The following is a 22,928-nucleotide window of genomic DNA, read 5'->3' as shown; positions in this document are numbered from 1 at the left end:
ATAGTATCTGAGGGAATTTGGCAATGTGCAAGTGAAAAAGCGACTTTGGTTTTTGTTGATACACTATATCTACTCATATAAGCCTCTTGTTTTTTGCTGTAGTTAATTACCATGATAGCTCTCACAAAGCTCGATGCTATGACAGTTTATTCACATGAGCCTTTGGCTGAGTTGGTATCTAATGTTACAAAAGCTGTTAAAAGCAATTAAAGATAACAGTAAGACACTGACATAATTTGTCATTAACTGTCATGATGACAACCCCGAGGACATAGCAACTGCTTTATGACGCTGTTACGCCAGTCTTATCAGGTAGGGTTCAAGCTAAGTGTCTAAAACTTACTTTTGGTTTTTACACTTTTGGTTTTTCAGACTCAGCACTGCTAAAAGCCTGACTGATGTATAATCCAATAATCCAGTCAGAGGGTAACTAGAGAAACATGGGCAAACAGAGCGGGCCTCATCCAGCAGTATATCGGGGTGCCTCGTCTAGTTCATCCCCAGAATGTATGAACTGAAGAGGTGCAGCAGATTTTACTCAACGTGTTAGTTTCATAGTTCTTAATTCCACATTCTGTGCCTCCCCATGGAGATATTAATGCTTCACAGCACATGAAACGCTGTGAGGACGCAGTACAAGGCTGGTTTTGTTCCAAGGGGGGAGTCCGGGGCGTAAACAGTTGCTTATTTGTTCAAGCGCTCGTCGCCGTGGCTCCGGCTACCTAAGGTCAGGAGCAAGACTGACCGCAGGTCGCCAGCGAGCGCAACAGGGATGACTTTCATGGGTGCTGACGTTGACTCATCTGTAAATCACCCTGGAAACCAGACGCATGAGCCGAACGAATGAATGACCCTCAAATGATACGCGCTTACGCAAAAGGCAGTCAACGGAGTCATTGAAAGTGTGAATATATAACTCCTGAATCACTGTGAAAAAAACACACATACATTCATCATACAGCTCATATGCATTTCTTAAGACTCTCATGGCTGGTTCCCAGTGACGAAGCTCTGCTCACGAATCTCACGCAAAAGCACAGGTCAAGTCAATGGTACATGGAAATACCCAACACGTGACTAGTTAGAGCAGTTGCAGAGGTATTTTTGAAAGATTAAGCTTAATATTTACTTATGTGATAGTCAGCATACACTGAGGGCTTCACCGTGGCGATGCATTCTGTGCACTTCAAATGAACTCCTAGTAAAGTGTGTAATTTTGTAAAACATATACTCTATACATATACCCTAGAGAGAATGTGCTGTTTCAGAAAAGAAAATCATATGTAATATGCATGACTAGGAAAGATCAAAGACTCTATACTCCCTTTCTGTCTGGTGTAATAACAACCTCCCTCCCGCCCGCTGTATAAAGGTCAGTTAGTCCTTCTGAAGCTTCACCAAAAGCATGACTCCAACAGGCCCAAAGCCGGACAAAAAGAATACCCCCCAAAAAAAGAGGAAAGCTGTGACTACAAAAGGATATCCTTTCTCCTTTTTATAAGTCTACAGACAGCTCAGCTCAGTGCAGTTTTTTGCGATCGGCCATGAAGCAGTTTCCCCAAACAGGAACAATAATACAGACCATGAGAGAGGATATCCTGTTGATTCCTCAGATGACCCAGCAGATTTAGATTCAGTCTGATTCACCTTTGAATGAGGGTGCCATTTCAGGCCGGACTGTTCGAACAATTCAAAGCAACTGACCAATGAGCCTTGCGGTTATTCTCCTAAAATAGGCCCTGGATACCTTCATGCCTTAGCGTGGTATGATTCTCTTCACCTCACAAGAGGAGAACACAAATTAGCTAACAGCTATTACATTTGATTTCATTAGCCGTACTTACCATTCAAAAGACTTCTTTTGTCTTTATTCTTAAGAAATTAAAGGTCGATGAATGACTGCATTTATAAAATGTGCCATTTGATTAAACTAAATTTATGCATTTTAAAATGCACTGGCTTCTTTTTCTTGCCTGTGACTCGGCTTCTTTTTCTTGCTTTTAGCCTTTGATTTCTACCCACAATTCATGATAAGAAACAGTGTAGTTAAAAATAAAATACTCCACCACTCAATGGAGACAGGATTGCAACACATGTATCTCAGGAATACAGCTATTTATCTCTAATACCGCAAAGAACTACAAATGAGGGAGTATGACGTTTGCCTCTATAGTCCAATAGGGTTTATCTATCTGCTATATATATAACAGTAAGGGTTTATCTATCTGCTATATATCACATAACTGGCTTAACTGGTTTACAAACCCCAGTGTTAAAGTTTGTTAACTGGGTACATCACTGACTGTTCCTAAACTATCTTAGTCCACAGTTCTTGGGCATCACCTATATTGTTATAGTAAGAAAACAGTGCACTGGTAGTTCACAGCAAGAAGGTTACTGGCATTTTCACCTTACTGTTATCTTGAAGTAAATTCTCATTTACAGGAAGGACCGAGACTTTTAGGGTCTCTTAGGATTTACTGTTTTCATCTAATCACTGTTTTTCTAATCTTTTGTATGACATCCCTACATCAAGCACTGGTGACAGAGGGTCATGCCTTCTGCCCTGTAATTACCTGGGGTCAGAGCCATTGAATGGCATGACTGAGAGATGAAGCTGTTTCTTTTCAGGGCTTGGATGTGCACTGTGGAATGCACTGCACACACACACACACACACACACACACACACACACACACACACACACACACACACACACACGCACGCACGCACACATACACAAACAAAGAGAGAGAGGAAGAGACAGAGACTCAAAAGTGTGTGTGCAAGAGTGTGTGTGTGTTTGTGTGTGTTTGTGTACACGCCTGTGTGTGTATATATAATAAAGGGAGCGAAGTGGGTCATTAATTCTGAGAGATGCGGATCTCTTCTCTTCTCTGTGCAGCAGCTCCCTCCCACCCACAGCCTGGCTGTGACAACGAGAGCATGGGGCAGCCCACCACCCACAGAGAGGTTCCACACATGACTAGGCCCAGCTCTCTGTTCCCCTGGTTTCTGGGGGCCTTTCCACAGGCCAATTAACTTTCACTGTGCACTGAGGAAGTAGGCAACCGCAGGGGATGGGCCGTAATTGCACCACTGGGCTCTTTAGGTGCCTAAGGTGAATGAGTTGGAAGATGACGCAAATTAGATTTATTGGTCAAGTCGTGTATGCTGTGGAATCATGTCGAAATGCATTGTTGAAGTTAAGTTGTGGAATTGTGTAAAAGACGTATTGACTGTATTTGATTAAAATCAAGCTGAGAACAACACTGAGAAAGAGGCTTACACAGTAGTGGGATTTTAGACGAGTGGAGTAGGAATGCAGTCACAACAACAGACTGAGCAAAACAAGACTGATTCCCTGATGTCTGGGAATTTTCTGGACAGATGCGTGTGCTGTAAATTCCCATTGGCTCAACTTCTCGCACACTGGAAGTGTGACAACGTCCTCTTTACGGGCCTAGTAGGATCAGAATTACAACACCACAGACTCTACACTCTACTCGTTAGTCTGCCAAATGAAGCTTCGTGGTCTTTACAGTTGTGCAAATCAACAGCTAGCTTGTGGGTCTGACATGCCTTAGGTCCATATGTCCAAATGCCAAACGTACGTGTGTGTGTATGTGTGTGTGTGTGTGTGTGTGTGTGTGTGTGTGTGTGTGTGTGTGTGTGTGTGTGTGTGCGTGTGTGTGTGCGTGTGTGTGTGTGTCAGGGGCGAGGCCACATAAGGGCCAGGGTGGGCCCATATTGACAGCTGTTGTAGCCTGCGGTTTGAAAATGAGAGAAGGGGGAAAAAAGCAACATAGCTTGTCACATGCAAGAGTAAGTTGAAACTAAATGTAAGTGCAGAGAGAAGGACTACAGACCTATACACGCCATGATGACGACACGGTGCCCTCAACCTTCTCCTCTCACCCGTTCTCAGCCTGTTCTCTGTGAAGAACCCATGAGGTTTCTTCGCCTGCAGACCTGTCTGCACTTTGGGAGCTGGCTACTCAGCCCCACTTACACGACTTTTCCCTTACTGCCAGGAATGGCAGGCCATGGGAACTCCCCATCTTTGTCACAAGAGTTAACAGAGGCACTGGACTGCAATGAAATAATAAGTGTATACAGTACGAAGCCAAGGCATTTACATCTCGTGGTGTAACATGCTGAACAAGACAGCACAAAACGGGAAGGAGAGATTGGTTTTTACACCTCCCAAGACTAGCTATGTTCATAAAATACACAGGCTTGTAATGAGCTTGATGAGCTTTGATTTAATTAATCTAGGCTACCTCAGACTTTTATAATTGGGGGCCTTTCTAGAGACCCTGGGGGCCCCAAGACAAAGTCTGTGCATGGGCCCCCTATCCCTACCCCTGACCCCCACTGTGTATAAGGGCTTATACTGCACCATCGTAATTACATTTGAGTGTCCAAAATAGTGGCCCACCCTATTTCACAAAAGTCCACCAATCTTAAAGTTTCTGGCCTCGCTACTGGTGTGTGTGTGTGTGTGCGTGTGTGTTTTTGTGTGTGTGTGTGTGTGTGTGTGTGTGTGTGTGTGTGTGTGTGTGTGTGTGTGCGCGCGTGCACGAGAGAGGGACAGAGAGAAAGAACGAGTGTGTGTGTGTGTCTGTGAGTTGGGTGATCCTTACAGGGGTCTCCTTGGTGATTTACAGCAAAATCACATAGAGAAGACTTCCAGGAAATCTTAGGATTTATTTCTGATTTGCCCCATGGGTGCCAGTGTTACCCAAGAAATCTTTTGAAAATTGCAGATGTTTTGAAATTATGAGGAACACTTCCACGTCTGGAAATGGCTGTTGCCAAACGATAAACAGCAGCTATCTTTACAAGAATCCCTTTGTAACAGTTAGAAAGTAATATAACTCCCACAGTATATTTCAATGCCTACCTCACAGACTCATATTCACTGACAAAAACATTCTAACAAAAGAGAGAATCTTTGACAAAGAGAAGGAATGTCTTGTCCTCAGTTTAGCCTGAAAAGTTATTTACTAATTTGTATAGCTTTGTAGATAATGTGTAGATTAATGTGAACAGCAGACAAGAAAAAGATTTCGAAGAAAACTCCCATTGTTCTGCTAAAGTTGTCGAGGCCAGACTTTAAATGAGTATCCTTAACTTTAGACTTTTCCACAGAAGACAGCTTTGCAGTGTTACATTTAACTTCCTTTGATCTTTATAAAGCAGGTGACTCCCAAAATGAAAGAACTTCTTGTTCCATTGTCTGATACCTAAAGTCTATCGTCCAGGTATTTTAGAGTAACTACTTTTGGTGGGATCAATTAAAACGAATCAAAATCAGTCTGCACTGACTGTGAGTGACGGCAGTTCACTGCGGCGAAGGGCGTACAGAGGACAACTGTGGAATGCTGGAGTGAGACTGTGGAGTTCTAGTCCATTTCCCTTTAGATGCTGTCTGCAGACCATGAAGTCATTAATCAATGCATCCACAGCCCCGCGCTGAGAGACTGCCTAAAGTGGGCCCTTGAGTCGCACCAGCAGGGAGAGTGTGTGTGTGTTTGTGTGAATGTGTGTGTGTGTGGGTGTGGGTGTGTGTGTGTGTGACCCACCCCTGTGGCAGAAGTAAGACGATCTGCAGATCGAATCACACATCTCTCACTGGCCTGCATCTGTCCGTGGCTCTCAAATGCTCCAAATGCATATGGCCACCCAGACATATGTGCTCATTCCTCTGAGGAGCAGTGGGGGGCAGGGGGCAGGGGGGGGGGGGGGGGGGGGGGCAGTATGCAAAACTGATCTGTCTAATTGAAAGTGCGACAGGGAGCTGATGATGCAAAATGTCTTGCTGCCTCGCTGAAGTCTTAACGCTGAGCGTGGACTCCGGAGTTGGCACTGTGGGGTTTAGGAGGTTATTTAGAATCCCCACCTTGATGACTGGGCACTGAGGTGGGCTTGGCAGCATATTAAAGAGCACATTTATACTGCTCAATGGAGCTGCTCACCAACATACAAACAAGTTAGTCTGAGCTTCCCTCAAGTTAGCCACCCTGTCAGGCAAAAGTTCTTTTAGACAGTCTCGATTAACTTCAATCTTGCCACACACATACATTTGATTTACACAATAATATGCGATTACTAAAGTGAATAGATTTGGTTAAGTGTGCTTTGCATTTAAACAGTTAAACGGTCAAACCCAAACAGAAAAGGTCTAGCGAGGCTTAATGGGTTAATGTCCAAAATATTCAAACCAACATTATAAATAATAGTATTTCTTAAATAGTCTGGAATATGCATGAAATTGTATTAGATGATTCGCCTTAAGGGGCTGGGTGGGATTACAGTGGGTGGTTTTTTTGAGCAAGAGAGAAAGAGATTTAAATGCAATCGTCTCTTTCCAAAGAAGTGTCTGAGTTTTGGTTCCCCTTTCCTCCTGACAGTTATTACAACATCAGTCTTCATACCCAGGGTAAGAGTCTTCAGTGGAAACACTCGGAGAGGAACCAAGGATCTCACACCGCCTGATGCTGATTTCCAGACCAACTGACTTCAGGCCAGGGCAAAGCTGTGTGTCTGTGAGATCTCTTACGAAACCAACTGACTTCAGGCCAGGGCAAAAGCTGTGTGTCTGTGAGATATCTTACGAAACCAACTGTGAAAGTGTCAACTCTCATTCCTATCTAAAGCACTGCAAAGAAATTGTTCTGCACTCAATATGATTGTTTCTGACTTCAGTTTGACAAAACATGCAAGACTGCAAAAAATCTCTCAAAAGCACCCTGCAATCTTCCAGCCAACAGGCATACAGTATGCGATATTCACTACTTTACTTCTCCGTCGGGAGCAGACCACATGGCTGCTGTAGGGACCGCTTGTGGGGAGTGTTCAGATTGCACTAAACGTATTTCTGATACTTATTTGTTTTTTTCTTTTCTGGGCAACGTTGAAAGGCTGGCTGCCTTTGCATTTGAATTGAACTGTTTGTAACTGATTGGGATTTTGTCCACTACATCTAAAGACAACTCTGCCATGAATATACACAACATGAGCATGCTGGGAAGAAAATACTAGGGGATGATATGCATAGGACCCAGTTAAAATAATATGTGTGCATGATGACTTTTATAAAGATATTTGATCTAAAATCAGACTAGGGCATCAAATTTACATCTTTAAATCTGCAAGCTTTGTACGTCTGGAAGAAATACAAAGCATACTATACACTTTGAAGATCCTTAATGTACTTTTAATGTTGCTTCATTTCAATGTTTCTCTGATGTACTCATAATCAGCTTGAGTACATAGTGTTTTGAACCGAGTTAAAGGGAGTTGCAGGACCCAGCTAAAATCCAGTCTCTGTTTAAAATCTAAAACTGCCCTAATCCCTTCAAGCACCCCAAAAAGCCTGCTTCTTCTACAACAGGCCCTCTTCAAAGAGACAGATAGAGGATGCTCTTGAGTTTGTGGTCTGTGTAGTTTTGCTTGCGAAAACATCAAAGAGGAGATTCACGGCGGGTTATCTCCTTAAGTCCTGCGCTGGTGGCTGTCTAACGTCACATCTGTCTGTCTCAAAAGCCCACGCCACGGCCTCACTGCGGGGGTCACGCTGGGTTCTGCTAGGCAGCGGCGGTTGGGTTTTGCCCTGATTGCTCCATTGTGATGGCCTCATTCTCCCTGGGCTGAGGGATGGAATGGGATGGGAGCGGGAAGCACTCCCTTTCATCTCTGTCTGTCTGTCTGTCTGTCTGTCTGTCTGTCCGAGGCTAAGCAGCACCGCCGCGGGCAGTGAAGGATGCGCAGGAACAGAAACAGGGCAAATGGAGATGGGCCGACACTCATCTGTGCAGACCATGTCTCATGTTCAATTGACACCCTCATAAAGATATGCTGTCACTTCAGGCTTCAATGTACTTGTAGATGTCTCAGTTAGTGGAACATGTTTCTTTTTGTATATGTTGTGAAATACGGTCAAAAGTGGAAAGTGATTTAGGAACAGACCATCCACTGAAACACTGAACCCATATTTCTAATCGCTGAACACTGATGTGGGACAAATAAGACAGTGTGACTCACCGGTTGACAGGTCCTCACAGCAAACCTCAATGGAGTCTGAGGAGTCACTGAACTCATCCAGTGATGAGATGTCCCCCTGAATCTGCAGTCTGCGTCAAAAAGGAAACAAGATATGAGGTCATTCCATTGGCAACTGTCAAAGTAGGAACTCTACTTGTCCTACACTGTTTAAATGTCTAAAAATGGTCACAGGGATTAGCAGATATGACAAAAATAAATCATCTTCAGTGTGGCATCTGGGTACAGACACTTCCACAGCATTCATCATTTAGACATCATCTTGACTATAAATGTCTGATTCGCTTGAGCTCTCTCAAATTGGCACGGCGAGGTCTCCTGAAAAAAGCTCGGGCTCGACGTGCCCGCTGCCCACGGGCCTGTACTGCCCAGTCATCAGAGCATGTAATCTGGCCGGCTCTGGGCAAGAAGAACCTTTTATTCCCCCACCCGCCCTCCTTCTGAGGCCCGGCAGCCATGGAGAGTGGTGCTACTTTAAAAACCACCACTCAAATTGGCCCGCATGACTGATCCAATGTTTGAGGGATCCAGAGCAGAAAGCGCTGAGGCCACGGAGGACACACAATGAACAATACAGTTGAGGCGCGAATCCAGGCAAACAAAATCATTTAAAAAAAAAAACACCTTTCAAAAATAAGTGGGCTAATTTTATGAGAGGAGAATAATGGTATCCTGGCAAAGAGGAAACAACTGTAATAAAATAAATGTGTTTTTCTCAGGATAATTTTGGGGTGATTTAGTTTACAGGCAACACATGAAAACAAATGCTTTCGTACCAGGAGCTGTGATGATTCCTGGACGTTTTTTTTCTTTTTGAAAACAAACTCGCCAAGCCATCTGCAGTGACCATGTTGTTAAATGTAAAGCCAGAGGAAAAGCTCACAAGCCCTTACCTGTACCTGAATGGAGGCACAGTGGCCATGTTCACTCTAGCAGTCTGCTTTCCTCTCAAGAGGTCCACACTGCGGGGATCCTCCTGGGGAGGGGCAGCCGGGCTCCAAGGGGCCAGGGTCTCAGGGCCCGTGGCGGAGGGACTCAGGTCCTCTGGAGTGTACATCTCCTCATCCGAGAAGCTGCTGGAGGCACTCTGCCTCAGACGCATTCTCTTCTTCTTCGATCCAGAACTTTCCGCCATCTCAGGGGAGGCTGAGCACTCTGCGGCAGTGGCGGAAGCATCCGGAGCGTGCCGGAGGTTGTTGTTGCTCGATTTGTAGGATGGAAAAGTCATGTCGCTGGCATTTGATGTCGAGCTGTCGCCTTCGTCAAGGACGCGAGGGAGGTCACAGGAGTTCAGGTTGGGGCTATTGTCTGTCTTCCTGGGCTGGGGCCTCAGGTTCCCGCAGAGGAAGTTCTGGTTGTCGTTTGAGAACTGAAGGTTGTCTGCTCGTCCGCACACTTCCAGGGTGTCTTTGGAGCGAGGTGCCTCCTTCCGGCGCACTTGGGGACTACTGAAAGCTGAGCGCACTCCCTGAGGCTTGACATGCACTTTGGAGGAGCCCCGGGGAGCAGGCAGACCCCCTCTGAGCAGCATATGCTGGGTCCTCAGGGTCGTGTCCCTTAGGAGATCCTTCGAGGAGGAGCTGCTGCTGCTGCTGCCGCTGCTGGGCGAGGCGCTGATGGAGGAGCTGGTGGCAGCACGAGCGCTGGAAGGGATTTGGGTGGTTGGCCGAGGTAGGCCCCTAGTCGGGTTTTTGGGTTCAGGCTTCGGTGAGGAGAGCTTGCTACGGGGGAGAGGGATGCCAGAACCAGCCTGGGCCCTCTGCATGGTCTTCATGTTGACCCCTCCACTCATGGTGGACTGCGGTCAGCTACACCCCCGGAAGAAGAGACAGGTGTAAACATAAAAATGACAGAGCAGGCAGATATTATAATATCATATATCACATAGTCCATGATTATAGTACTTTACCCAGCAAAGTCAATCATTTGATCGAATAGTTCACACATTTTCAGATCAACAACTGAGAATATGCCACCTTCAGAAAAACATGGGATCACTTACATTTTTTAAATCATTTTGCTGAAGACAATGCTTGGATGGAAAGTTTTCCACACTACTATCAATGCACTATTTTGAATTCTTATGGAACAATGACTGATGCATTACTGGCAGGCTGTTGTGTTTCTGGATTCTATGATATAGAAAGTGGAGTGCCAGCAACAACAGTATGTGTAGCGTATTTTCAAATGTCACCAGCAAGAAGTAGTAACTCCATCTCAGTTCACTGATCTGATACCACACCTTGAAATGATCATAACATGACTAAGGCCAACTGGTAAAGTCTTCTAACAGCACCAAAAAGTTTATTTTCCTTTTTTTCACAAGCACATATGGAGCAGAACACACAGAGGGGAAGTATCATTTTATTTCTTCACATTGATTTGGCAGCGGATGAAAACCACAGCACTGATTTCAATCTGCAAGCAGGAGAGAGAGGAGTTAAATAATGTTTATGTTTTTACCAGGCCTTTGGAAATCAAGAGCTAAGAGTAACCTTGTAGTGAAGAGGCTGTCAGTGAGCTATTAGCTCACCATATGTCCAGAGTCAGACAGAAATAAAAGCAGAGGGCTTGGACAAATCTGGGAAAATTCTCCCGAAATACCCTTAAGGCTTTAAGATGAAATCAAGCCAAGGACATAAATGAGAAGTAAGCATTCTTCTGGCACTGACGGACAGTGCAGTACACATACGTTCTTGAAATCAGACTGGGCATGTTCCATGGGCCCACAGTGGCTGCATGGCCCTCCTATGGTTAAAGAGACTGACTGGGCTACTGTGTGGTATCGCATAACATATAGAACGGGCTGGAATCAAAGGACTTTTTGACTTACATTAACTCAGCTGTTACAGCATGAAACTAAAGACATTATGATCATGGGTTCAGTTCCCACAAAGCACAAGCACTAAGACCATGAGCATGCGTGACCCAAGACGTGCAGCGAAAGATAACTGGGCGTAACTGCCGATCAGTTCCCCATCTGAAGGCTTCAGCCTGTGATGGTCATGACGGTTCGACTTCTTTTGAACTTCCCCATGAACCGCATCTCATTAGTCCGGGTCTTCAGTCACGAGCCGACGGCATGTTACCCCTGAGTGTGAAGGAATGCCAGCTGCCCACCACAAACTCAATCTGGGGACACTGAATGGAGTGCTAATGCCAGACACTAGCCTGTTTGCAGGGCTGCCATTGCTTCTCGGCTAAAGACCTGCTAGACTCTGCCAGCTCTAACTCTATCTGTTTGGAGCAGCAGTCCTCCACTCCACTCCACTCCCTTCTCCACATTCACCCTTCCCTCCAAAGAGCCTTTCAGTAGAGAAATCCTTCCTCACACTCTCCACCGCAGGGAGAAAACATGAGCCAGATCTGTGTACAAATACTCCCATGGCAACATTGTCTCTCACCAATGAATACACAATGCAAGTCCACAAAACAACAACCCCCCCCCAAACACACACACACACACACACACCCTACCCCTACATCTAAAGCAAGGGAGGTTATTGTCAGTTTTTCCAAGAAGTGTACTCCATCAGCTCAGAGTTTAGCAGTCTTGTGCCAGCTATATCAATGCCAGTCATCAGAAAACAAACCAGAGGCTCCACGCTCAATCTGGACAAAGACCTGGGCATTTTCAGTGTTTCCAAAGAGCGACCCAATGGATGACGCTGGGCAGTTTTATGCCAGTGTTGCCGGGTTTTACCGAGAGACCCCACGCATACTGAACCGTGAGGTGACCCAGGACATCTGCTGCCTGGCAGCGCAACCTCTAAACAAGCCAGAAGCAGTGGAAAAAACGAGTGGGCAAAACAATAGTTCCACTTTCTGGAGAGGTTTATTTGTATTCTACTTGGTCAGGAACAGAAAAAAAAAGGCTAAACGTAATGTTTACCATGTGACTGCTACAGACCTTGAATGTTAAAATAGCCTGAACAAAATCAGAAAAAGAAGAAACATAAGTGATCTTCTTTATGTGTGACCTTTGCACATCAAAGTAAACCATGGTGAGGAAATTAGTCAGGGTATGCAGAGAGATATTTTTCACTTTGGCTCTGTGAGAGATACCACACAGAGGTTAACACATGACCTCTCACGCCTTTTCTTTAGTTCCTGTGCCAGAACGCTCCATGGAAACGGTGGAGCACACAACAATCTGTGCCACCATCTTACGCATTTGATTTACTGTCCTGCACTCTGGCTGCCACTCGGGGACAACACTACGAAGCACACAAATGTTTACAGAAACGATTAAGAAACAAGCAAAAAAATCACTCTCTGTGCTTGCATTGTTGAGCACCAATCAAATTCACATGAACTGGACAACATATACAGCAAAGCAGTGTCATCTTGGGAACTTGTTTACTTTTTGAGACCCCGTGACAGGCAACTGTTTACCATCTGAAGACCATGAATGCCAACCCCAAAACCGCACAATATAACGCACTAACTTGCCATGCACAATGGGGTATTCATGGCATCCCTGAACATAAATTAAGGCCAGAACATAGTATAAATTGAGTCATGACCAATAAGAAGCCTAACTTATTTTGAGCAGCCTTCTAAATTCCCATGTAATGCAATTGGCCTGTATGAGTTGAAAAGATGCGAGGGCTTTCTCACACTCTGTCTCACACTGCGTCACTGAAAACACTGACGCAGAAAGAAGACTCACCATGGGGAAAAAATGGATCCCAATATATGCTAACATTTGAGTGCGCAGGCAAGGGGAACTAATTACAGAAACATAGCATCATGATTACTAATCAACCTAATTAGAAGTAAGTTGTGCAGCTATTTTGTTGCTCAAGTATTCCATTGCAAGAACTACTTCCCTATCTGAAATTATAAAAGTACATACAAATCTTTGTAGATTGCCTAGACATTACTTGCAATATGATTATAAATGCATTGGACACATTAGATGAATATACAGTTTGCTTCCATAATGTGTTCACCTTAAAGTCAAATATGCAGCGACAATACTCAAAAAGCATGGCATGAGAAGAGGTCAGACAATGAATAGAAACACTATCCTTGAGCCAGGGGGAACTACATTTGTTACAAAAGTAAATTGGTTACGGAAACTGATCGATTTACAAAAGAAAACAGAAATAGCGGAACTTACACAGTAGCCTGCACCAGACTATACACTACTCACATTTCAGTCATATCACACAGGAAAATAAAAGGTAGTTATTTCTGTATGCAAGTACAAAAGGTTCACTCGCTAAAATCAGACTGACAAGAGCACAAGACAGACACAAGACGTATGTGCAAATACTCATCCTCACTGCCAGTGTGGTAGTCAGACACCTCTGTCCTTCCCTGCAGCACCAGAGTAGTGGCTATCTGTGCATGTATCTCATGAGCATCTCTGCTCTCTGTGTGTGTGTGTGTGTGTGTGTGTGTGTGTGTGTGTGTGTGTGTGTGTGTGTGTGTGTTTCCTCTCCTCATCTACCAGATGCTTTCTGTTGCAGTTGGATGTATTCTATAATGCAATATTACAGTCCTAAAGTCTTCACATTACCTTCAACTGTAAGTTGTCTTGTGAGTGTGTGTGTGTGTGTGTGTGTGTGTGTGTGTGTGTGTGTGTGTGTACGTATGTGTGCGTGTGCGTGTGCGTGTGCGTGTGTGTGTATGGGTGGGGGTGTGTGTGTATGGGTGGGGGTGCTGGAGGGATGGTTTGGCTCGGGTACAGTTAATGAGGAACCAAGGGTACTTAGAGTGGAAGCCATGTGAGTATAGAGAGGATCACAAGGTCTCTGAGAAAAAGGGAAAAAGTACACACAGATCCCTTTACAGCCAGCGCACCACCCTTCCCCGTCACATGCTGAAAACCCTCATCTGACTAACTGCATGCTAGCATGTTAGCATGGCGAGCAGGTCAACCTCAGAAGAACGCAAATGAAGGCAAAAGGTTTAAACTCATGAGTTGGCTACACAGTAATGCATGGGAGTAACTGTGGCATATGCTTTGATGCTGCGACAACTAAGGCATTGGTTGCATCTCCACGGCGATAACGGTTCTGCTGCTCTACCGCACAGAAACTGTTGGAGATGGAGGCTGCACTGGTCCAGTGAAAAGGTTCCATGTACTTAACTCCTGTACACCAACACCAGTCTTGAGTTTGCTAATGTTTTCTGTCTTCATGTGCTGCAGGGCCATTGACAGCTGTGGCTATTTACACATGGCAGGGACCTATGACTGCATTCTGTTATACATCCGAGACGTTGTACACACAGCTGCACAGCACATAAATATGAGCCTGTGTGCTGATATTAATCCAAATATTTAAGCACATGCTTTCATTTCTTATACACATTGGAAAGCATACCATAAACATGGATTCTGGATGGTTTGCAGGACGCAAACAATGCAAATTATCAATCACACTGGTAACAAAGAGTAAAGAAATGAGTGAGGTGCTGAGTGAAAAACACATAATCCCAGGGTGAGCTCTTTGCACTGGTGTGGCAGCCTAATCCTCTGTGACACACTCATTGTCCTGAATAGAAAATCATCAACAGCTGCTGACACTGATGAAGGGAGACCCAAGCAGTGGAGACCCAGGAGGATTTGGGCTGGGTGGGGTAAGATAAGCGCTTCTGCTATAAGGAGCTTCTCATCCTTCTAGCAATCGTGGTGCAATAGTGCATTACTTCACTTTTCAATGTTAGGTCTGCACCTATTCTCATTGATAAGTCTGACTGCAGCTCCAAATGTGACCATTTCTAGTTTTTAACTATGGCCAGATGTGCTTCAATTGAAATTATCTCTTCAGGTTTATCTAATAAATGTAATTCAATTTACAAATGAAGGAATATAAAAGCTATTTCAATGATGTGTTTATCTGGCTATGCAGCCAATGTTGAACAGCACATTACTATGAGAGTATAACACAGAACAGTACTTCCCCTTCAGCTAGAAGACCTTCAGTAGTGGGGAAGTCTACAATAGGCTTGACAAAAAAGTAAGTATCTCTGGACACTTCCTCCCCCAGCTCCAGATCAAGTACGGCCCAACCACAGCAGGATTGTCTTAAAGTAAAAAAGACTGTCCTAAGGTAGGAGGACTCAGCTGACCACATACACTGCAGTATCTGTATTCTATTCAAAGGCATCACGAGTTCATGTTGTGATACCAGTTTCGTCCACTAGGTTGTACTGTTTGGAGATGCTGGAAGAAGAAGAATTGTGAAACAATATACACTGCCATTGTCTTGGCTGTCCCACACATGTCATTCATAAAATTATTTGATTATTCCCTGTCATTCCACGCAACACTTTCTAACTCATTTCAAACGCATACAGAGGCTAGATCTACTTATCTTTGTAATCGAAGCAATGGTGCAAAACTAAATGCATCATGTAGTGTACTCATTCGCCTTCCCTGTGATGGCAGTGTTACCTAACTGACATATTTATTCAACTGGCATCTCTGAAGAGTAGGTGGAGGTGGGGGGGTAACAGAGCTCTGAATGCACTCCATAAACTGCAGAGATGTGTAGGAGTGGAGTGGAGCGTGTGGGCCCAAATGTGGGTCAGCAGAATATCAATGCTCTGAGACAGGCAGAGGCAACAAGTCAGCTCATTTTTTACGCTTGCTTGGAATCAAAGGAAATGTATGTCAAGGTAACCGCTTTTGTGTCCAAATATAGTAATTCATCTTTGCTTCATCAACAGTCCTTCACACTGCCTGACTTATCCAAAGCAATAGCTGTATCAGATCTTCTATTTACAACAGCCATTACTTTTAGTTATAGTCATTATCTGTATGTTCACCATCAAGTTATAAAGTTCACCACTTTTTTCTTGTTTTCAATGTCATTTGCAGAGCTCAGCAGTATATAACTGTCCACAGTCACACTGAGTAACATGCCTAAAGTACAGTTGAGAAAAGGCAACGCAGCCTCACAAACAATGCATGAGTGATTGAGGGGAGATGGTGTGGTCAAGCCTTATCCACAAATCAGAAATGGCCTACAATGCAAAACAAATAAACAACACAGAGAAATTGGAGCTCAACTACATTCAGCCTTTACCCTTGTCAACAACTTCAGCTCTATTCCACCCAAACAGACAGAGAGTTAGCCTAAGTTATAAACACCATTTTAAAGCAATGCTAAAGACAATACAAAGAAACAATCAAGTTACACAACAGAACCAGGTTTTAATTCCTGTGGTTACAAGTCAGTGTGTTCTCTGGGAAAAGTTAAGAAAATAGTCATTCTCACAGAGAGAGAAATTAAGGGTAGGCCTACATTAAATGTTCTTGTTGCTTCGCTGCAGGGGAAGGTCATGGCATTTTGAATAATGCTGTAGAAAATGGAAAATGACAACCGGGTCCAAAGAGATCCAAATATTTATTCACAAAGCATTCAGCTATCAGGATTTCTGGATGCTAACACCAAAACAGCTTAGTCTTAAATGATTCTATAACTGCAAAGGGTCAACCCAGCATACGAAAAGTGAAGGAAGATTAAATTACCCTTAATGTCATCCCAAAATGGTCACATCTTGAAACTCCTGAGGCAATGTACGTAGCGCGATCTGGTGTTTGTATCATGTAATATTAGCTATACATCACATGTACTGTTCTGGTCACTGCAAGTGGCACATAGCACAATTGATTTGTGCCATATCCATCTTGGCTGAATTCCAAATGAATGGAATAGCAATAAAAAAGTAATCTCAACAGGGCACTTAGAATATCCACAATTTACACATTCTGAGAAATAACTAGAAATGCCTACAATGACTGCTCATCATTTCCATGTGCTTGAGCCTTGGGACGCAATGGCATAGTACGCTTTAGATCGCCATCTGCTGGTGGGTACGTGCTAAGCCCGCGTTAACAGTGTTATTTCACTGACTGTATTTAACACAGTTTGACAACGGACATATGAAAACACACAGATACACCTACAGGTGCACTGAAAGACACAATTGATTGGTGTGTTGTAGTGTGTTCCACTAGTGTGTTCCACTGTTATATCCATTAACTAAACATTTCAATTACATATTAGACATTTTGACAGTATCAGCAAGAAGTTTAAGGCTGCGTCCAGTAATCCCATCAACCCAACTGAATGTAGCAGTTAAATAAACACTGACACAACATACCAAAACAACTAGTGCTATGATACTTTACTGAATCACCACCAGACCCAAAACAATGGCTGTGCTCTGTGGGCCGGCCAGGCCACCTCTGCGTGAGTGGGTGAAATGAGCTCTTCCTGTCCTAGTATGGTGTGACCTTCCTCTTCCCAACAGCTCATGTGACATCAGTCTGACACCTGCTGGTGACTCCAGCGTGACTCATCTCATTGTTTCAAATCACTTGGTTTTTCCATGAGAGTGGAGAAAGTTACATGGGCCAGGCATACTTTCGATTATGACCTTATTCCTCGCCCATGTCTAGGACAGTCATTATCATTCTCTCTTTCAGTCACAGTTCAAGGATGCCTCTCTCCTTTTTTAGATATGGAGAAGCTTTCCCATGGCACAAGCAGTTCTTGATTTCATAATTGTAGAATATTGCTCAGCAGAAATGAGTTCTTACGCAATATGTCCCCCCCCCCAATAAACATAGATGCACAGACTAAGATGAACTCTACCGATAACATTCAAAATAGGTTGATTCAAATCCTAAAAATGAACAAAACTCCCAGTTAACCATTTCAAGCCAAACCAAAATGTACAGAAACCCCCACATCTTTCTGCAGAATGTCTCAGAGATTAAGTGAGCTTTCCATCTGAAATCCGAATAATGGTGCCTGTCTTAGATTAATCTCTCATATGAGACAGTAACAGTTTTATTGCCAGAGCGAAGGGGATAGTCTGCCTACAGACACTTTCCAGATGGTTTATTGAAATTCAAGTTCAGTCTTTTCTAATTGTTCACTGAACATCACCTTAACCAAACCCAATCCCTTAACCTTAACCTTAACCATACATTGCACTTAACAGATTTTCAACAGATAGTTTGTTTATAATCTGAGCATCTGTGGATAGTCTATAAGGCACAATCCAAATAAAGTGTGACCAATGAAGGCTGTATTTCAACATTCATACTTAACTGAAAAGAAAAGAAATGTTGGAAGAAAGAAAAACACTGAAACCCAAGACACTGTTCTTAGAAGGTGGTCTATAATCTAAAACAGCCCATTTGCACAGCAGTACCACCTGTTAGTCCCTACGCAGACTCCCACAAGGCTGCCATACGCCCGGCTGGGAGACGTGTGTGCGTTTGTGTGTGATCAGTGGCTGGGCCGGGGACAGACAGTGCTCCACAACGCCTCTCAGTAGAAAGTAAATGCTGTAGTTAAACACCAAACTGTCAATTATCCGGCTATACTGGGCGGCTCCGCCACCTCTGAGATTCCAGTTTACTTCTCCTACTCAGTATAACCACTGTGCCACACTGTTTCCATATAAAACGCTAGATAGGCGATAATACCATAGTACGCTACAATCATACTGTAGACTGTATAGTGTGTAATAATATACTTGTACACAATAGTAAATAGCACCGAATAGATTTCTTACCTGCTCTTTCTAAAGCTGCTGTCACGAGAGAAAGTGAGAACCCCAAATGAGGTTAGATGGTCAACGGTTCTCCTCTCACTGGGTAGGATGTTTTTTCCTGGATTACACTTGCATCCATGGCCCAGCTGTTTCATTGGTGCGCAGAACACATTGGGAGGAAACAGGAAGCGCTCACAAAGGGTAACAATGGTGCTGGCCTGTCAATGGCTGACTTTTTTCAATGGCAAATTTTTCAAATTCCATATAAAATCCATTCAAGCGTGTCAGAATTCATTTTAGAATAACCCCACAGATGTATTCATATAGCATTACAAACAGGATGTCATGACTGATACATCACATGGGGAATGTTTTTTTTTTTTTTTTACATATTATATTATCAGGAAGTTCAACTGTTATGAAATGAAAACAGAAAGCAGTAATGAACAGAGAGAGAGAAGTCACATGACTTCAAAAAGTAAATTATGTACTCACATAGCCACAAGAAATAGTGAAACAGCAGCTCTCTCTCTCTGTCTCTCTCCGTCTCTCTCTGTCTCTGTGTGTGTGTGGGTCCAGGTGGGACTGTCACTGATCTCACATGCAGGTCCTTAACAAGTGCTGCACTGACTCATCCATCCTCTGTGCACGCTGACTCAGTGAGAGGGAGCTCCAATAGCGGACGGCACCAGCGGCAGCAGCAGCACGTCCCACAGCCACATCTCTCCTGATGTCTGATGTTAACCACTTCCGCCACGGGACTTCAAGAGCACCGCCAGTCGGAGCCTAATGCGCCGGCCACTTGAAGTTCATTCATTAGCGTGTCTCTACACTTCATCTGCCCACTTCATCCATATTCAGAGACACTGGTAGAGGTTTCTCCGGTTCAGTGCTAAACTAGGCTATGCTACAGTGGCTACAGCCCTAGGGGGGCTTTCCATGTCAGTTCTGTCATCTCTCTCTTGCCCTCTCTCTCATCCACTCTCTCGTCCACTCTGTCTCTCTCTCTCTCTCTCTCTCTCTCTTTCTCTCTCACACACATACACACACACGTCACTCCCTGCTGCCGCAGTCTGCCTGCAGTCTAAGCCCCCCCCTCTTTTCTCTCGCTTTCTCTCTCTTTCTCTGCTAGTAAATGGACCTGTTGGCTCACTTCCTGTTCAGTTTGAAATATTACCCCCCCACCCCCCTTTGAAGGAAGAGGATACCTGGACCATTAGCATCTAGAATGAGACATCTAGATAAAAATTCTCAGAATTAGTGTCAGGGGTATGAAATCTGTGTGTGGATGCTAACCGTCACTCTGTCTGCAGGCTTGTCTGCCTGCCTGTGTGTGTGTGTGTGTGTGTGTGTGTGTGTGTGTGTGTGTGTGTGTGTGTGTGTGTGTGTGTGTGTGTGAAAGGTGTGTGAAAGAGAGAAAGAGAGAGAGCGTACGCATGTCAATACCAAGGACAGTGAGGTTGTGGGAAAATGATGGGAGTGCAGCAAAGCAATAGATGCCATGCGAACGATTTTGTCCACATTTGCACAAATCCATGTGAGCGTTTCTCGTGAGTGTAGACATGTTTATGTAGGTACAGCATACAGATGTGCATTTGTACTTTCATAAACACAGATGAGCGCTGTGGAGTGAGCATCTCAGATAACTTAAGAACTAAGTTGTTTGGACTGTACATATGCTTCCAATAGTACAACCATCTCATTGTCTGCCTATTACCTCTCCTTATTCATTGCAGTTTAGAATTGTAACCGTAGTAATTGTTAGTATAATTGTAACTGTAACTCTCAAAATGCTGTCTAGTCTAGTCCAACAAATGGTTCTTTCCTGCAAACTGATAATTCACTGTCGTGCAATGTTCAAGTAGTGTGTGTGTGTGTGTGTGTGTGTGTGTGTGTGTGTGTGTGTGTGTGTAGTGCAATGTTCAAGTAGTGTGCAAGAGTTCACAGCTAAAACCATTTGGGAACCATTCAAGAAAAATGTGTGGCTGTGGAAAAGACCACCACAGACTTGGGAATTATAAATCTGCACAGCTGTGAAGTGTGTGGAGCATGTTTATATATGCTCTGCAACAGTTCAGCTAACAACAGCATATCTCATGTCAGAATGGAGATACTAATGGGCTATAACTCACGCTGTCCTTATCCAAAAGGAAGAACATAATGTCTCATTTGCTCAGCCACACGTTACCGGATTCATGGTGCCTTAGGTTACCAAACGATCATGTTAGCAGAGCAGTCTGCCATTTGAAAGAATGAGTAATTTTACCCCCCAGTCAACATCAACGTGAAGTGGCCAGCAGTTAAATAAAGCTAAAATCAATTGAGCAATACATCTGCTCTAACTGCCAAAAAGCACATTCAATTTTGTCCCTTTTAAATGCTGGGGATGCTCGCAGCTTGGCAACATCTGGTAAAGGGCCGGGCATGATAACTAGCTGTCACCAGTGGCTGAACGTGGTGGAGGTTGTTTTAATGGAGCCTGCAGGAGAGCTTTATAGAGGCACAGCTGCAGTGGAGAGCGGAGAGCGGAGAGCGGAGCCCGTCTCCTTTCATAGCCGGGACAGGGGGAGAGGAGGCGCTAATTAAAGTCCCGCAGTAATGAGGGGGAACAGACAGAGATGGAGCCCTCCGCCAGCTGGGCACGGCCCTCTGTGCCACCCACCCACTCGCTGATCTAATGGGACGGGTTTTAAAAGGTGAAGAGAGCTGTGATGCTAATGGTGGCTCACAAAAGGCTAGCCGAAACAACCAGCTGCAGGGTGACGGAAAAGCTTCGTTGTCGTTTAAGGGAGAGCCTCTTTCCATAGCTCTCCATAGTCTGAAATGTCAGCTGAAATCAAATGGATTTGAAGTAAATGACTATTGCAACAAAGCAACAAAGCTAAAATCAACAACAAAACCAGTGAAACTGGCCATTATTATGAATCAGTTGCACAGCCATAGCTGAGAGGTTGTAATTAGGTGACACCCACACTGGGGAATGTGCTGCTTAAACATTTACTGACAAAAAAAAAAACATTTGACTGCACTTGACACTGCAAGTTAGAGTCATTATGGATGATCATTGGTAGGCATTCCATTAACTATCTTTCACGCTGCCTCTATTTAATTAATCACCTGTCAAGTATTTCCTGACTGAAAGCAAAGGTACACACAGTCTCCCCTTGGACTGGCTAGCCCTAACAGTGTCAAGGTCTACGTATTGACAGCGGCTTACAAAGCTGAGCAAACAGCACTGTTTGTCTACCTCAGATTTTCACACGGAATCTGACTCTGATCTGAAGAATAGCTAACACTGTATGAAGATTTTTGCTCTATTTCAAAGCTAGCTTGGCTTTAGCTTCTGTGATGTCAGTGAAAAGACAGACCAGGCACTATCTCTCGCCATCTCTTGAAATACAATTCTTGGAAACCTATTCATATTTATAGTTCAGTGCCTGGGGAAGCATTGTTCTGAATGATATTCATTCATTATTCCCAGAATGCATGCTGGATTTACTATCAATTCTGCCATGCATTCATTTGTCTCATTAAAGATGAGCTATGCTTTAATAAGACGTGTGTAATAAGCCCAACAGTTCAATCACAGGATGCCTGGACCTGAGCACTGAACACAATTAAAACACCAAATTGATCTAATATGAGAGCGCTTCCATGAGAGTCCCCTTTATAGCACTTAATGGATGAGATTGGACCCTCCTCATATTGTTCAGTAACCCATAAATCAAGCACTTATATTGCCAGTATACCCAAAATATTGATTTTATTACGCAGAACATGTGCTAGTGTCAACATCTTGTGAATAGCTTTTTATTTCAAAATTGTCAATTTCAAACGGTAATACTAAGCAGTTCCATCCATTCGTCTGTTCAGAATGCTTGGCTAATCTGTATAATGAAATGAGTGTTTGCAATTTAGCCAATCAATCTATTCAGCATTCACGTTTTATATGCACTGAGTGATATGGTCGGCCATCAAACATACACAATCCCCAAATAGCTCTGCCTGCATGTGACGGACCAAAACCAATGAAATCTCTCCACCTCGCCCAACGCCGTCCTGTCCCTGTTATATATGGTGTCATTCCTCACAGCCTCAGGAGGGGGGAAACACTCCACTGTAATCAAGCGTGCGTGTGTGTGTGTGTGTGCGTGTGTGTGTGTGTGTGTGTGTGCGTGTGTGTGTGTGTGTGTGTGCGTGTGCGTGTGCGTGTGCGTGTGCGTGTGTGTTTGTGTGTGTGGACGAGACTCACTCAGGAGGCAGTATGAGAGATAATAGAATGGACATGGATGCTTACCAGGATCGAAGAGATTTGGGAGGTATTGTTTACATAC

General features: G+C 44.1%; 1 protein-coding gene across 4 annotated transcripts in view; it reads right to left on the bottom strand.

Annotated features, from left to right (window-relative positions):
• The window catches only part of LOC105889852 (neuron navigator 1-like), a 93,060-nt gene extending 73,257 nt beyond the window's left edge, over nucleotides 1-19,803 (bottom strand). For 3 of the 4 annotated variants that reach the window (XM_031566564.2, XM_031566565.2, XM_031566567.2), the window contains exons 1-4: nucleotides 19,090-19,803; nucleotides 18,616-18,740; nucleotides 8,961-9,875; nucleotides 8,050-8,138 (exon numbers count right to left, since the gene is read on the bottom strand). In XM_031566564.2, coding sequence (XP_031422424.1) covers nucleotides 8,050-8,138; nucleotides 8,961-9,859 — 988 coding nt within the window. In that variant the 5' untranslated portion in view covers nucleotides 9,860-9,875; nucleotides 18,616-18,740; nucleotides 19,090-19,803. The remainder of the gene's footprint in view (nucleotides 1-8,049; nucleotides 8,139-8,960; nucleotides 9,876-18,615; nucleotides 18,741-19,089) is intronic. The other variant, XM_031566566.2, reaches the window with a different exon arrangement.
• Nucleotides 19,804-22,928: the final 3,125 nt, after the last annotated feature.

The sequence above is a fragment of the Clupea harengus genome, chromosome 4, assembly GCF_900700415.2.
Source record: "Clupea harengus chromosome 4, Ch_v2.0.2, whole genome shotgun sequence".
Classification (NCBI taxonomy): domain Eukaryota; kingdom Metazoa; phylum Chordata; class Actinopteri; order Clupeiformes; family Clupeidae; genus Clupea; species Clupea harengus.
Note: the sequence above shows the minus strand (reverse complement) of the source record. Positions and strands in the feature narration are given on the sequence as shown.